This window comes from Rattus norvegicus, chromosome 17 (assembly GCF_021556685.1).
Source record: "Rattus norvegicus strain SHRSP/BbbUtx chromosome 17, alternate assembly SHRSP_T2T, whole genome shotgun sequence".
In the NCBI taxonomy this organism is placed as follows: Eukaryota; Metazoa; Chordata; class Mammalia; order Rodentia; family Muridae; genus Rattus; species Rattus norvegicus.
Window position 1 is genome coordinate 68,445,623 of NC_141550.1, and position 16,509 is coordinate 68,462,131.

The following is a 16,509-nucleotide window of genomic DNA, read 5'->3' on the forward strand; positions in this document are numbered from 1 at the left end:
TGCAAAGCTTCTGTAAGGCAAAGGACACTGTTGTTAGGACAAAATGGCTATCAACAGATTGGGAAAAGATCTTTACCAATCCTACAACAGATAGAGGACTTATATCCAAAATATACAAAGAACTCAAGAAGTTAGACCGCAGGAAGACAAATAACCCTATTAAAAATGGGGTTCAGAGGTAAACAAAGAATTCACAGCTGAGGAATGCCGAATGGCTGAGAAACACCTAAAGAAATGTTCAACATCTTTAGTCATAAGCGAAATGCAAATCAAAACAACCCTGAGATTTCACCTCACGTCAGTGAGAATGGCTAAGATCAAAACCTCAGGTGACAGCAGGTGCTGGCGAGGATGTGGAGAAAGAGGAACACTCCTCCATTGTTGGTGGGATTGCAGACTGGTACAACCATTCTGGAAATCAGTCTGGAGGATCCTCAGAAAATTGGACATTCAACTGCCTGAGGATCCAGCTATACCTCTCTTGGGCATATACCCAAAAGATGCCCCAACATATAAAAAAGACACATGCTCCACTGTGTTCATAGCAGCCTTATTTATAATAGCCAGAAGCTGGAAAGAACCCAGATGCCCTTCAACAGAGGAATGGATACAGAAAATCTGGTACATCTACACAATGGAATATTACTCAGCTATCAAAAACAATGACTTTATGAAATTCATAGGCAAATGATTGGAAGTGGAAAATATCATCCTGAGTGAGGTAACCCAATCACAGAAAAACACACATGGTATGCACTCATTGATAAGTGGCTATTAGCCCAAATGCTTGAATTACCCTAGATGCTGAGAACAATTGAAACTCAAGAAGGATGATCAAAATGTGACTGCTTCACTCCTTCTTTAAAAGGGGAACAAGAATACCCTTGGCAGGGAATAGAGAGGCAAAGATTAAAACAGACACAGAAGGAACACCCATTCAGAGCCTGCACCACATGTGGCCCATACATATACAGCCACCCAATTAGACAAGATGGATGAAGCAAAGAAGTGCAGGCTGACAGGAGCCGGATGTAGATCTCTCCTGAGAGACACAGCCAGAATACAGCAAATACAGAGGCGAATGCCAGCAGCAAACCACTGAACTGAGAATAGGACCCTCGTTGAAGAAATCAGAGAAAGAACTGGAAGAGCTTGAAGGGGCTTGAGACCCCATATGAACAACAATGCCAGGCAACCAGAGCTTCCAGGGACTAAGCCACTACCTAAAGAGTATACATGGACTGACCCTGGACTCTGACCTCATAGGTAGCAATGAGTGTCCTAGTAAGAGCACCAGTGGAAGGGGAAGCCCTGGGTCCTGCTAAGACTGAACCCCCAGTGAACTAGACTATGGGGGGAGGGCAGCAATGGGGGGAGGATGGGGAGGGGAACACCCATAAAGAAGGGGAGGGGGAGGGGTTATTGGGATGTTTGCCCGGAAACCGGGAAAGGGAATAACACTCGAAATGTAAAAAAGAAATACTCATGTTAATAAAAAAAAAAAAAGAACATAAAAAAAATAAAAAACCTTTTATCCAATGCTAGTTCTGGCACCCGTGGGGTCGCAAGGCTCTGTTGGGTATCTATCTCAGCGGCTCCATGCTGCTCCCAAGTCCTCTCAGACCCAGGCAGTCCCCTAGCTGTTCCAGTATGGCACCTTGCCACTCTGATCCCAAGAGTCAGTTCCAGTACCCGTGGGGCTATATGGAACTAATCATAGTATCTTTGATTATTATCTCTCCTGGCAGTTCTCTGTTAGCCGTGAACTCCCTGGTCCCAGCTACCTGGTAAAATCAAGACTTAACGAACTGCAACCCAACAATCAGATTTATATGTTAAATTCTCAATCCACAGTACATCCACACAATAAACTCAGAACCCATTGATAAGGATATAATCCGTCCATTCAGATAAGATAAATTTTCCTACAGAAATCCATTCCTTAAGGAATATACATAACTACCTTGGCAATTCAAGATCACCTGGATCTAGGTCATCCTTCTTGGTCTCCATCTCGATTCTCCTCCTCCGTCCCCTTCTCTCCCGCCTTACAAAAGCTTTGTCCCGGCCTTATTTTTTTTACTCTACAATCATGGCCTTGACCTAACTTGTGCCAGCCCTCACTTGCATATAGACATCAACCTACACTAGGTGTCCACCTTTTATTGGGAGTTACACCCTTTCCTTGGCCTGTTGTGTTCAGTGAGTTCTTGGATCTGTTTTCTCTGATACTATTTTAATATAGCCATGTTCCCCTGTGGTCCCAATTAACCCCAATATATTTATTAAGTACCTTTCATTTCCCAGGAATAGGTCATCTCTGCATGTCTGTGCATGTGGGTAGTGTTGAGCAGCAGATGCCCTTCAAATGCCTACCCAAATGCAGTCATATTCCCTCTTCCAAATGTAGGGAAAAGCTGTTTCCAAAATAGAGTCTCTGTCTGAAGCTCTGCCCACAAAACCCCATTGTTGTGCACTCTTTGGAATGACAGTAAGAAAAGCCTGCTCCCAACAGAGAGAAACTCAGTGACACTGCATGATTTTGATTCTTAATCCTTTGAAGTATCCATTGAAGAACCTGGCCAGCGAGGTTCTTGTTACTTTTACTTTCTTTGAACTCAATTGCTGCACTTCTTTGCTATTATCTTTGAGAATAAATATCCGGGTGCAATGGCTGTTCCAGGTTGTCAATTTGACTATATCTGGAATGAACTATGATCCAGAATTGGAGGGCTCAACTGTAATCCAGATCTTGAGTCTGGAACACCCAAGTTCCTGACCTGGATCTTCACATGGAGATCTTGACACACAGTGGCCATGAAAAACTTAGGCCTAGGCAAGAAGTACACAGCCTTAATTTGGGAAACCAAGGCAAGGAGATCTCTGAGTTCAAAGTCAGCTGGGACAGACTCAGGCATGGTGGTATGAACCTTTAGTCTGGACCACACCTTCTGCTGGAGACCTACATAAGGACATTGGCCGAAAGATTTGCTCTTCTTCACCTGCTTGCATTTACTTGCCAGCACATCCGTGGGAACTCAACTTCTACAGAAGACCAGCTGAAACAACTAGCCTTGTGGGACTGAGTAACTACTAGATTCTTGGACTTCCTAGCTACATCTGACCATTTTGGGGTAGTTGGACTACAGACTGTAATCACAGTATATTCTCTCAGTATAGAGAGACATTCCATAAGTTCTGTGACTCCAGAGAACCCTGACTATTACACATGTAATCCCCCCAATTAGCTGTGAGGACTAAAAGGATGCTGAGAGATTGACTGTAGTTAATTCATAGTAAGGGAATACTAAAGGTCTTAGGGGAGAAAAATAACTTTTACTCTTATGAGCCTTTACACCTAGATGCGTTTCCTTTCTCTTTTTGTTCTGATCAAGAATGACAGGAGTGTAAAGATTGGTGAGAAAGTCTGGAATGGCTGGAGGACTGACATAACACTGGGCCAGCCAATGGTATCAGTCACAGGCTATATTATTCTCAGGGTTGGACTCCCCTGTCTTGCTACCCTATTTCAGGTATCCTCCAGACTGCTATGCCCACAAAATCTCTAATCACAGATGTTTATGCCCTATGGGTATTCAACTGAACTTTTATGGCAACTGTGGGTGCTAAGGTTGACAGAAAACTAAATTAGGGATGAGCAAGATGACTCAGTGGGTAAAGATACCATCAAGGCTGATGACCTGAGCTCAATTCCCACGCCCCTCAGGATAGAAGGAGAGATCCACCTCCTTCCTGCTGTCTTCTGATCTCCAGATCTGCACTGTGATACAGGTAAAACACACATACTCTCTCTCTATCTCTCTCTCTCTCTCTCTCTCTCTCTCTCTCTCTCTCTCACACACACACACACACACACACACACACACAAATAAACATAATATTTTAAAGGTAGAACGAGAATACAATAACCAACTACCACATCCAATTTCACCTTCCTTATACTAGAAAGAATGAATGGCTGTCTGTTTAGGAGAAAATCATATTGGCTAGCAGAGAAGGGCATTTAAAGCCAACCAGCAAAAGATAATTTGTCCCCTACTGCGGATATGCAAAAGAAGAACGGAGGATGGGAGAGCGATCACTGGAGTCTGCCAACTTGTGTTTGTGTTCAGAAATGTGGCTCACACAGTCTTGTACAAAATGTGGTCTTTAATGAAGTGATTTGAAGATAGGTTGGGCATTCTTGGTACTGGAGGTTTCTGAGGTCAAACAAGCTTGGGATCCTGTGCATACACTCCTCACAGCCTACACTTGTGGCTCTAGGGTGAAGAGGGACATCTTTCTTTATGACAAAGACGTCCCAAAGCAAACATCATAAAGTACTAGTTGAATGCCATGTTTCCCAACAACAACCACATGTTCAACCTCTCTCAGCTGTCCATCCTGACCATCCTCATGCTGACATACGAAAGTGTGGCCTCAGTATTGGTCTGAGCCTTAGCCTCTGGCTCTGACCAGTTTCTTCCGTTTCATTTGTGTCACATGCACAAGCTTATGCTTCACGTTTTCACTGCTTTGCTTCCTCACCATATTGGACTCTGTCCCTCTGAGATCATGAGCCAAGCCAGTTAAGCAGTTTCAGTGCTTGATGACAATCATTTAAGGGGAATTTAATATACATTAATAGACAGGGTGAACACACAATGGCCTGTGTGTGTTGAGGGGCAGACGTCAAAATATGAGCCACAGTTACCAAGCATGGTAGGTTGAAAAGTTGGGAGGTTGAGGAAGAAGAATTTTGAGTTCTAGGCTAACCTGGGTTACATAGTGTGATGCTCTCACAAACAAACAAACAAACAAACAAACAAACAGAGGTTAGACAAAATGAAATGAAATTGCTTTACAGATACAGGGTTTAATTTAGCAAGATGTAAAATGTAAGCAAAGGTTGTTGGCGGTACCTGGAGGAGAATGGGGGACAAGAGACACGAAGAAAGACGCCAAGACAAGAGTCTGATCAAGGCGACAATTTTATTTTTCCCAAAGCTGAATTTATACCATAACATGAGTAACAGAGCGGGGGGGGGGGGAGTGTGAAATGTTTATGTAGGCCAAGGACACAGTATTCGTGTGGTCAGGGAGTCGGCTGATGTTGACAGGATGTCAGAAAGTCACAGGTTTGTCATATTATTAGTCAGTATGAGAGCTTTATTGTATCATTCATCCTGACCACCAGATTTGTGTTAGTCTTCTGCAGCTCGCTGGGGATTTTCCCTGAACCCAGTCATACTTAATTCTAACCATAATAATAACATCAACAACGGAGGGCTTCAAGGGCATCGCTCCCAACAGTAAAATCCGTATTATTTTTTTTTCATAAATGGTGTTCTCTCCTCCATAAGAAAAACAAAACAGCTGGCTAGAGACTGGATTTCAAAGTGTTCTTTCGAGGACATCAAAACAGTTTGTCAAATCAACTACTTTTAAAAATTATATTTATTTAAATGACTGCTCACTCTTTTACCCAACTGATTTGAGTTTGACTGCGTGACTGTGTTCTATACAAATAGTTAGCATAGCAGTGAAGACAGAGGCTCCCAGCGGACAGGTTATCTATCCAGTGGCTGCAAGTCAGAGCAGGATACAAGTTAAGTATTAGCTAGGTACTCTAGTCTTGCCAAATTTGGGTGCTTAACAGATTATTCTGGATTTAATGTTCTTACGGTTTCCTCCACACAAAGCCTCAGGCCTTTGAGAGGACTGGCATGCCCGCCATTCAAGGGCTGCCTCAGGTGGTTGTGTAACTTCAGTTCTTACAGCATTGACATCGGCTCTATCTTTAGGGGATCCTCTCTTCTTTAGTTCCTCTGTTTCTAATTTTGGGAAAACAATACATTTCTTTCCCACACCGAGGCAGTTGAAAATAAAGAAATGAAGCAACTGGGGAAAAAAAGGCAAGAAACCACGGGATGGGATTGGTTGTTGGTAGCATGTTTGCACGCTGTACGTGAAGCTGCAGGTTCAGCCTCCAGCACCGAGCAGGCATACTGGTGTGTGCCTGGAAACCAAGGGCCAGGGGAGGTGGAGGCAGGAGGATCAGAAATTCAGTCATCCTTGGCTACACGAGAAGTTTGAGGCTGGTCTGGGATACATAGCTCTGTGTCAAGAAAGAAAAGAAAAGAAGATTCAGAGATAATGATAATGATTTTTGACTTTCTGGAAAAGAAGAGTCCTTTCCCTGTTTTGGTCCGGGTGCATAGCTAACATCTGAGCTGTGGGTCTGCCCTGAGCTCAGTGCTGGACTGGGGCTTCCTCACAACCAGTGTCTGATTTCCTGTTCCTCATACTCTGTATATCTTGTCAAGCTCTATGAACTTGGTCGCTTCATCTAAGTAAGGCCACCATGCATACAGGAACTGCTCCACGATGAATCTCAGCCAGGGGGTGACTTGGACTTCACCCCGGGCCCCCCTTTCTAGAAGCTCTTCCAGTTCTTCTCGAGTCAGGTAGCTGAAGCTACTGACTTCACTCGGATCTGGACAGATCTTGACGTCTTTCTTGATAAGCAGAAGGTAACAAACTTCGTGTTCTCCCCAGACTGCATCAGATTTTGCCTTATAATGATACCTTGTCATAAACACGATGTCCTCTAGAGAAACCTGTGATGGAAATTGATACAATGAGAACAAATCTGGTGTAAAATGCAGAATACGTGGAGAAATAAAAGCAATATATATGTGTTCTCAAGAGACATTAACAACTTTGTTTAGTAGTTGGTAATTGATTAAAGCTTAATTTGGTTGACTGATCTGTTCATTTTTTTGTGATTGTAATATATTTTATAAATGATGGATTTTTTACAGTACATTCACACACATGTAAAATATACTTTACACACACACACACCCTTTAACACCTCTTGCCTCTTTTTACACTTCTTGTTGTTACCCTCTTTCCTAACCACCAATCTTCTGTTTTCACCATAAACACACACACACAGACACACACAGAGACAAATACATGTACACACAGGCAGATCACACACAGATAAACACACAAACACACAAATCTAGATACTGTTTATGAAAGAAAATGTGATAATTGTCTTTCTTAGCCTTTTTTGTTTGGTGTGATGATAACACACATAAATTAATGATAAAATAAATTTTAAAATATTTTTAAAAGAATATATTACACACACATATCCCCCACATTTGTTTTAAATAATATCAATCTTTTACACATCCAATCCAGTCTACTTCTAGAATTTGACTGCTGTGACTACTGTCCCAAGAAACATACACATGTATCTTTGTTGTATGTGTATAAGGACTCCTATGGGCCTGTGTATAAGAGCTGTAGAACCAGCTCAAATGGAAGTCTTTTTTATTCTTAACAAGGGTCAACATCTTGTTTGGCATTTCAATGTAGTTAGGGTAATTATTAGGGTAATGGTTATGATGTTTAAGTTTCACACCATGCCCTTTAATATACATTAAAGATATAAGACCTGTATGAACTCCAGACATGAAGGGGAGAGATATACTTCCACAGCACTCTTTGCCATTTTTCTTAGAAGTTTTAAGATGTGCCATAGGGAGTGGCATGAGCTTGCATCATCTCTAGGCATTTTCTTTGGTACTCATGACACAACACTGGTGTAAAAAGAAGGGAAACAGGGGCTGCTAAATAGGGCTCGGGCTTGCTTTATTTCTCATGGGAACACAGGGGCCCCCACACTGATACTGGAGAAGATGATGCTTGGCAACTGCTTGGCATAGACAGCTATAGAATAACCCAAACATCTATGTCTCTTTCTTCTAGCTGTTGGAGAGGTGCAGATATGAAAGAGGAAGCTATCGAGAGGCTCCGCGCCAGCCTGAAGGACTGCTATTTAAAAGACAGTTCTTCAGCCTACTACTGTGTCTTGATTTTGCCAATAATTATTTCATTAAAACTTTGGAAGACATCTTTATCATCAATAGATTTAATCGGTGACAGAGCTGTTTAATCTGTCCTCCTCTGCCTTCTCTATCCTTGCTGACTTCTTTAGCCAGTTGTCTCAGCTCGTGGCAAGTGCTTCATGCACTTTGCAAACAGACTTGAGTCCTCAGAAATTTACAAAGGACTCAGAGGCCTTATCTAGAGCACTCGTAAAATGCTGATCAACATTCAAAGCTGTGTTGATACGTTGGACAAATTTACCACGTACTTCCAAAAGTCATTGTCCATGTAGTGTTGGCGTGTTTTCCGTAATCACTCCCAGGCCCTTGCTGTGGATGAGAGTCCTCTGTTCCTGAGTCATTATGAGGTAAACCAGTAGACACGGCATGGTGTAGGTCATACATGTTTGCCATGTCGTGTTTCTCTTGGCAAGTAATATGGCATTCCGCATGCAAGAACTGTAAGGGGTCTGCTGTTGTCCGTTGGGGATACTCATGATCACTTTAGTATACAAACTTGTGTGGATTTTCAACACTGAAATTCTTTATCTTTTAGTCCACCCAGAACCTTTTTCCTATGTGGTGATAATTTGATTTTTTTTATACTAACGTGAAGTTTCTTGCTTGCAATAACCCCCTGCTTCAGTTGGAAAGGGAGACTCCAAGATTCCCTAAAAAAAAAACTTTAAGAGAAAAAAGTCCCTTAAACTCTTCAGCGTGAGCCAAGGAGTCAATAACCCTGTGGATTTCTGTCTGGTTTCGGTCTTCTCCACCACAGTCATTTTGATTTCTTGGAGCAGCTCTGGGAAAGGGTGGTTTGAAGGAGTTCAACCATGGATTGGTGCCGCGTGTCTAACCTTGGCTCTGCTCTTTCTGCCAGATCAGCTTCTGTCAACTTATCCTTTTTACTAAACTGGGTAATGAGACACCTATTTAAGCAATCCCTTTAATCTCAACCTGGCTACTACTGTCTGCCTAGGACTCATTTCTCAGTCTCCAGGATGCTCTTGTGCCAATGTACAACATGATTTGCAAACCAAAACCAGACAAACCACCTTGTACCTTTGTAAACTCTTTCTCTACGAAGTTCAGGGTAGACCACGCATAAAGCCCAGGTAAGAGTTGGTCATTCCACATGGCTCTCTTGACATATTCTAACATTATGGCTTTGGTCAGTTGGGCTTTTATTCCATGTCTCATTGAAATCTACCACTTTTGGTTCCAAAGACATTGTACTAGTGTGGAAACCTTATAGTTTTTTGTAGGTCCAAGGTCAAGGATGAAGTCAGGGTCCAGAGGTGGGAGTAGCTTCTCACATAGGAAGAGATAATAAGTATTTTCTATAGAAGTCTTCATTCTATTTTTTTGAGGAGTTTCCATGCTGATTTCCATGGTGGATACACTAGTTTACACCCCACTAGCAGAATAAGAGAGCTTCTTTCTTTCTAACCACATCTCTGTCAGCATTTGCCATTCTTCCCAAGAAGCCACTTTTGATAGTAATAAGACAGAACCTCAGTGTATTTCAGTTCTTCAGTTATATTTCCCCCAAGGACAAAGAACGTTACAGACTTACAGGCTATTTGCACTTGTGTTATGAACTTGGGTTCACTCATTTGTCCATTTGCTGTTGAGATTGTTGGCTTATTTTTTTTCTATACCTTAAGTTAGATAACTAAATCTTAGTTAGACTCATTGAAATGGCCTGTATCCTTTAAAGAAGAAACTATTCCACCCCTTATTTCAGAGATCACCATGCAAGCTCAGCAGTTTTCTGTGGAAAATATCTAACCCCTCTCAAGCCCCTGCTCCAGTGGATAAATAAAGGGATGTGCCCAGCCAATCCTAGACATTCTTTTCAGTGCATATTTGCATATTTTGGGAAACCTCAGGGTTTTCCCAAAAGCCATATTCCTCAATAGACTTGACCTAGCCCATATATCGAATTTGCCAAGCCCCACCACCTCTTTCTCACAGCCCCATGTGAGCTGGGGCCAGGGGCACAGACATGGGTACCTGGTCCTCGGGGATGCCCAGCTCAGCCTGCAGCCGTCTCAGGGCTGCCCTCTTCAGTCCCAAGGCATCCTTCTCCTCCATTTCTTCAGGATTACTCAGTGGATGACTACAACAGGAATCGGTATAGTACCCTGTAGAGAATACACATGAGAAACAGTATTCTTATTTATCCCTGGAGATAGGATAGATGCAACAGAACTGCAGCCCTCACAGGATCATCAGGCATGAGAGAGGAGAGAAGGGAAGGGAGCCAGGGTCCTTGCTTCCAGGGCTGTGATGTTGTTAGTTCAAAAACTAAGTGTTAGTTGACATTCCTGGACAGATCACACCAAGCCAGCACAGTTCTCCCTTTGGGAGGGGAAGAAGCGAGGAAGAGAAAGAGAGAAGAGAGAGCTGTGTTGGAGATTCCACTGAATCAAATCGCGTAGGCCTGTTCTTGTTAAGCCACTGTGAACCTACCAGGGAAGGTAAGCTTCGTGTCTGCTCAGTGCTGAATCAGAACTTTCTTCTCTGAGTTGAACAAAAAAACACTGAAGGCTCGGTGCAGCAGCCCTGAAAAGGCAAAGGTCCTCGTGTGCGCATGCGTGACAGACTTGTGACGGTTGCCTGCATCCTGTCTTCAATCTCCATGTTTCCAAAGAGACCTAGATGCTTCTAGCAGTTGCATGCTTCATAGGACCAAGGTTTCATACCATCTAGCTTTTAAAACTTATTTGACAAACTTGTGAGGGAAAACAAGATCTAGATGCTAGCGAAGCAAAATCCGCACACAAAGATTTTATTCAGGATTATTGTAACTGGGACAAAAGAGACCTCGGTATAGATTTGGGACCAACTCTGAGCATCAAATGGACACTTAAAAGTCAAGTGACAGAGTGGAGGTGAGGGGAAATGTCTAAATGGGAAGAAAGACAAGGAAAAAGGAGAGTTGGGAGAAATTGGTATGTTCAGCTGGCCTTGGAGATCCATGAAGTTTTGAGGCAGAGGTAGGCAGGTCTCTGTGAGTTTCAGATCTGCCTGTAATTCCTAGCAAGTTTCAGACCAGCCAGGACTGCACCATGAGACTCTGTCTCAGAACAAACAAATAACACCTAGATAATCCAATACCCCCTGTGATAGGGCTTGAAAACACGATTGAGGTTCAGGATGGGGAATTCTTTTTGATCCTTGCAGGATTCTTATCCCATAAGATTTTAGAGGGAAGTGCGCAGCTGCCTATAAGGTTCAGAATTCTGATGCTGGATGGTTTAAACAGACAATCCTCTATCCAAGTCACCTCCTCATTTTCGTCTTTGCCTCTTTATCAAATAAAAAGGGAGAGGAGGAGAAAGGGAGGGAAGAGGGAACGAATGGAGAGGGAGTGAGAAGAAGAGAGAAGGAGACACAGGAAGAGGGAGAGGGAGAAACTATTGCACAGTAGACAAAACAAAACTACCTTTCTCAATGTTTTTATTCTGATGGCAGTTCCTCTTAGTGTCTGCACCAATGACCTTATCGTCTTCATCAACAACAATCAGCATTTCATCTAAACGCTCCAGCTGGTGTTTATCGATCCAGTCAACAGTGACATCAGACATGTCTGCTAGCTGTGATCCGACCTGTGTAAAAGAGTAGCACCATCTACTGTTTTGCTATTTGTTATCAGACACCTCCAAGGTCATCACACACCTTCATCCCTCAATGACAAAAACCACTATCTACGGACGCAATAGCGTTGTTAGGTACCAACAGGGCATGTGTGTTTCCACTTGTATATTTCTGTAGAGAACCTCTTGATGACTTTCTGAGTGAGAACATAGCCCTCAAGTTCCCTTGAGTCTTTTCAAAGATGACCCAAAGGTAAATCTCCACAAAATGAATGAATGCCGAGGAAAAGTACATGTAATGCTGTTTGTGACATATTTCAAAATGAAGGCCTGGCGGTTGGAACAGACCTGGAGACATTCTATATAGTCTTTCCAGAAAGTCATGTTCACCCATAGAAAGGCTAGTGTCTCCCTCTTAGTGTCTGTCTTAGTTAGGGTTTCACTGCTGTGAACAGACACCATGACCAAGGCAAGTCTTGTAAGGACAACATGTAATTGGGGCTGGCTTACAGGTTCAGAGGTTCAGCCCATTATCATCAAGGCGGGAACATGGCAGCATCCAGGCAGGCATGGTGCAGGAGGAGCTGAGTTCTACATCTTCATCTGAAGATGCTAGCAGAATACTAGATTCCAGGCAGCTGGGATGAGGGTCTTAAAACCCACACCCACAGTGACACACCTGTAACAGGACCTCACCTCCGAATAGGGCCACTCCCTCGCCTGAGCATATACAAACCTTAACAATGTCCAAATGGATTTTCTAAGAACATATTGTCAGTAACAATTGTTTTGACCAAGTGTTTCTATTTTCTTTCCCCTCTTGTTTGTGAGTCCAAGACAGTTTTTCTATGTAATCCACGTTGGGATCAATTTAATTCATTAGCCTTCTGCAAAAGCCTCCTAAGGACCAGTAAGTTTGGCACGGGTCCCTATGCCCGGCTTTTGCCCTCTTTAAAGAAATATGAAGGGGGAGGGTAAATACAGTCAATTCCTTATGTAGGTATAGAAAATGTCAGAGTGAGACCCAATATTGTATACAGTAAACGTATGTTAGTAAGAGAAGCAAACAGTGACATTAAAGACTTTGTAATTCACTTCTGCTGTCCATCCTCATCCTCTTACTTCCCTACAAAATCATTGTCTCAGGGAAGAGGCTGCTTAGCTAGATCTCAGAGCATGGGATGGAGCAAAAATCCAAGAGGGGTGGGGAGGAAGAATTTAAAAAGTATATTGACGACTTCCTCAGCAAAGGACTTTCTAGAGTGAAAGATACTAATCACTCCTGGCTATTGGAAATTGTGGCGGTGATGTCCAGGCTGACCTGGGACCTTCGGGTGTGAAAGGGCCACAGTTAGGAGGTCTCTAAGTCTTAGTGTTTTGAACAGGAAGCCTTGCCCTAGTCTCTCTGTGTCTCACTTTATCCTGTCGCCTTCCTTGTGCAATCTGTTCTCTCCTTCTTTTCTTCAACCCTTAAACAAATGTTCCAGGCATCAACTCTCTCCAGTGCCATGGGACGGGGCAAAATTATAAAAAACAAAGGAAGTATAAAAGAGCTAGAAAAATACATTCATGAACAGGGTAGGTAAGATTCTCTTAGAAAAATCCTTTCTAGATACTAATATAATAGCACACATTTCAAGACACAACCGAACCACTAGTAAGTATCTACCTTAGGAAAGACATGCACAAAGAACAGGACAAATAAATATGCAAAATTTTATCTTCCTGACATATTATTGTCCTATCACGTTATCAGAAGTTCTTGTTTTACAATAAAAATGTGCATAGTAGGAGATCACAGAAGAGCATAAATATATGATTTAAATATAAAGAAACCTGCTGAAGGGAGATCTCTTCCGTCGGAGGGCAGTCGACCAAATTCTCAGTGCAGTGGAGACATGGGCTTCTCCTCCTCCCTTTTATTCTAGGCAGGCCTTCTGAAGAATGGACAGTGGCCAGCCCGGTGTCAGGGACACCTCTCCCACTTAATCTACAAATCCAGTGCTAATCTCTTCCAGGAACTCCCTTGAAAATCTCTCGTCTCTATGAGAAAATGCCTGACGAAAGAAAATTAAAGAAAGATTGTTTATTTAGCTCGCAGTTTGAAGAGGCTGCCCGTGATGCTAGGAAGGTGGGGTGACAAAGGAGTTTAAGTGAGTGGACAGGAAAGTGAGGCAGCTGGTTACACCACAAACAAAACAAAGGGACAAAGAGGAATTCAGCTGTCTTTCTATTGCCCCCACCCCTCTTAATTCAGTCTGGAACTCTCGGCCAAGAGCTGCCCAGAGGTGTGTCTCATAGGTGATTTTGAATTTCTTCAAGTTGATAGGTTAACCACTTCATAGATACGCAAAGAAATAATATTTGATTCCTACCTGAGTTTAGTGTTGTAAGTTCCCACATAAAGTTAACCCTCACTTAAAAGTAACGTACTTATAATTCCTGTTAGCTGATGAGAGGGCTTTATCACTCAGTTTCTAAAAGATTGCCCAGCTTAAAGTAAAAACATAAGACAGAAACAATGAGAGCAGAATAGAAGTTAGAATTTTTTTTTTTGTAAATAAAACTCAACATCCTACCAAGAGAAGTATTTTCAAGAGTTCATGAAATATCTGTGTTTGGGACCAGGTAATAGACCATTGACAAAAGCTCAAGCCATAGATGACATTTTATAGGTGCTACAACCAACATTAAACATATGTCTATACTTCAAAACAGTAGGAAAATGATGCCGTGAGATAACTTAGTAAGTAACGTCAGAAAGTTTCATATTATAGCTTGTATAATTCACTGGCATTGCCATCACTGACAAGCCTGGTTCAGTGGAATACACCTGTTACTCCAACACTCCAGGAGGTGAAGCAGGAGGATCAGGAATTCAAGACTAACGTAGCCTACATAGTGAGGCACTGTCATAAACAGGACAAAAGAGGATGGTGGTAAGATGGACGCACTTGTTGCTTTTGTAGAGGACTCAGATTCAGTTCCCTGGCACCCCCTATGGCTTCTCTCAACCATCAAAGTCCAGGTTAGGATATCTGATACCCTCTTCTGGCCTCCACGGGCACTTCTGCATACAGTGCCCATTCATACACGTGGGCACTCATAGATACAATAAAATAAAGATAGATAAATCTCTTTTCAAAAGGACATAACAAAGAACATCATGTCATTAAATGGTGCATTAATGTCTTTAAGTGGTGCGTTATGAAATTTGTTGCCCTTCATTTTAAAGACGAAAAGATAAAAGAACATTTTAAAATGGGGCTGGAGAGATGATTCAGCAGTTATGAGAGATTACTTCTCTGGGAAAGGATCCAGGTTCAGTTCCCATCACCCTATGGTGGCTCATAACCTGTAGAACCAAGTTAAGCACAGAATGTACTACAGGCAAATTCACTCAGTATTCTCTATCCCTTCTCAACGTGCTCCAGGGCATAAGAGAGGGAATGTTGTCACTGGGTTAGTGGAGGAATCGGGATCTGATACGTAGAGCACAAAAATACAAGTCATGAAGAGAAAGAATGAGAGGAGAGAAGGGAGAAGAGACAGATACAGAAGGAAGAAGAAAGAAAGATAGGGGTGGAGATCGTGGTTGAAAAATACAAAGAATTTTCCTAAAACAGTTTTCACAACTTTTTTTTTTCATTGCTGAAGGGAACCCTGGGCCTCACTAAGACCCTACCCCTGTGAAAGATTTCCACTGTTATGGTTTTCAGAGTTGCAGTTCATAACCAAGATGGTACACAGGAAAGCCTTAGAAGAGGATTAATAAAATCAGACGATTACTAGGAAAGATTGTTATATTATATGGAGACAAACTAGAAGCAGCAGAAAGAGTATGAGCTATCAAGGGGAGATAGAGAAAGACAGGGCTAGAAGAAAAGCAAGCAATTGGTGGGAGAGTGAAATTTCAGTGGATAAAACTCAGGGTTGCTCTTCTGGAAGACATGGGTTCAATTCTCAGCCCCCTCATTTTGTCTCAGAAGAATCTGTAACTCAGTTCCAGGGAATCTGATGCTCTTTTCTGACCCTCACAGGCACTTGGGTGCATGCAGTACATAGACAGCCATGTAGGCAAAACACCCTCACATATAACATGATAATGAAATGTTTGAAACAAAGATTAAGAACTGCAAAAAGACTGGGTTAAAAGGATTAGACAGAGCAGTGCATATATGAGGGGGACACATGCACACAAAAACAAAACAATAAAAAACAAAACAAACATGTGTACTTTGAAAAACAGTAGCCCAGCTTATGCTTGCTGGGTGTGGTGGCTTACACTTCTAATCCTAGCACTCAGGAGGCAGAGGCAGGTGGATCTTTGTGAGTTTGAGGCCAGCCTGGTCTACAGAGTGAGTTTCAGGACTGTCAGGGCTACATAGAGAGACATTGTCTCAAAAGAAAAAACGGAATTAGTATTATTGAATTCAGACGGATAGGGCTGGGAGAGGTTCAGTAAGTGAAGCGCTTTCTTCTAGGGGAGACCCTGTGAAGAATTGATATCCTTTTCCATGATTTATTTGTGAGGCCATGGTGGAATTCTGGCAATGAAACCCAAAGCTTCCCATGTGCTAAGAAAGTGAACGGCATCTCCGTCCTATTTTCTTTTCAAATGTTTGCTCGAGCTCTCCAGTGAGGCCACCCTGCGTATCCTTTCTCTGCGGGAAGATTTTAATTGCTCATCTCTTAAAGAGGTATACAGGACTGGATTCACATCCCTGTATCAAGCAATTATTTATCAATTCCATCACTAATTTTAAAAATATGGGGCTGGAGAGATGGCTCAGCGGTTAAGAGCACTGACTGCTCTTCCAGAGGTCCTGAGTTCAATCCCCAGCAACCACATGGTGGCTCACAACCATCTGTAATGGGATCCAATGCCCTCTTCTGGTGTGTCTGAAGACTCTACAGTGTACTCGTTTAAATAAAATAAATATATCTTTTAAAAAAACTGCCCTCTCTCTTTCTCTGTTCTGATCGATCTTTCTCTCTCTCTC

The 16,509-nt window shown here is 42.4% G+C and overlaps 1 protein-coding gene and 1 long non-coding RNA gene across 2 annotated transcripts; one reads left to right on the forward strand and one right to left on the reverse strand.

Moving 5' to 3' along the window:
* Positions 1-6,069: 6,069 nt before the first annotated feature.
* LOC148000253 (isopentenyl-diphosphate delta-isomerase 2-like) lies at positions 6,070-11,467 on the reverse strand. Its single transcript, XM_087591966.1, has 4 exons — positions 11,356-11,467; positions 10,380-10,472; positions 9,921-10,051; positions 6,070-6,620 (listed from the first exon to the last, which is right to left on the reverse strand). Exons 3-4 carry the CDS (start codon positions 9,999-10,001, stop codon positions 6,303-6,305), a joined length of 399 nt encoding a protein of 132 aa, XP_087448092.1. The 5' UTR covers positions 10,002-10,051; positions 10,380-10,472; positions 11,356-11,467; the 3' UTR covers positions 6,070-6,302.
* Positions 10,522-12,600, forward strand: LOC134482733 (uncharacterized). Its single transcript, XR_015642036.1, has 2 exons — positions 10,522-10,801; positions 11,385-12,600. It is a non-coding gene; the product is annotated as an uncharacterized LOC134482733 (long non-coding RNA).
* Positions 12,601-16,509: the final 3,909 nt, after the last annotated feature.

Bases quoted from the DNA above. Each gene is read 5' to 3' on its own strand.
- LOC148000253 (XM_087591966.1), bottom strand. From the start codon at position 10,001: ATGGAGGAGAAGGATGCCTTGGGACTGAAGAGGGCAGCCCTGAGACGG. The intron at 6,621-9,920 runs GTACCCATGTCT...TTTCCATCACAG, and splicing joins TGGGCATCCCCGAGGACCAG to GTTTCTCTAGAGGACATCGT.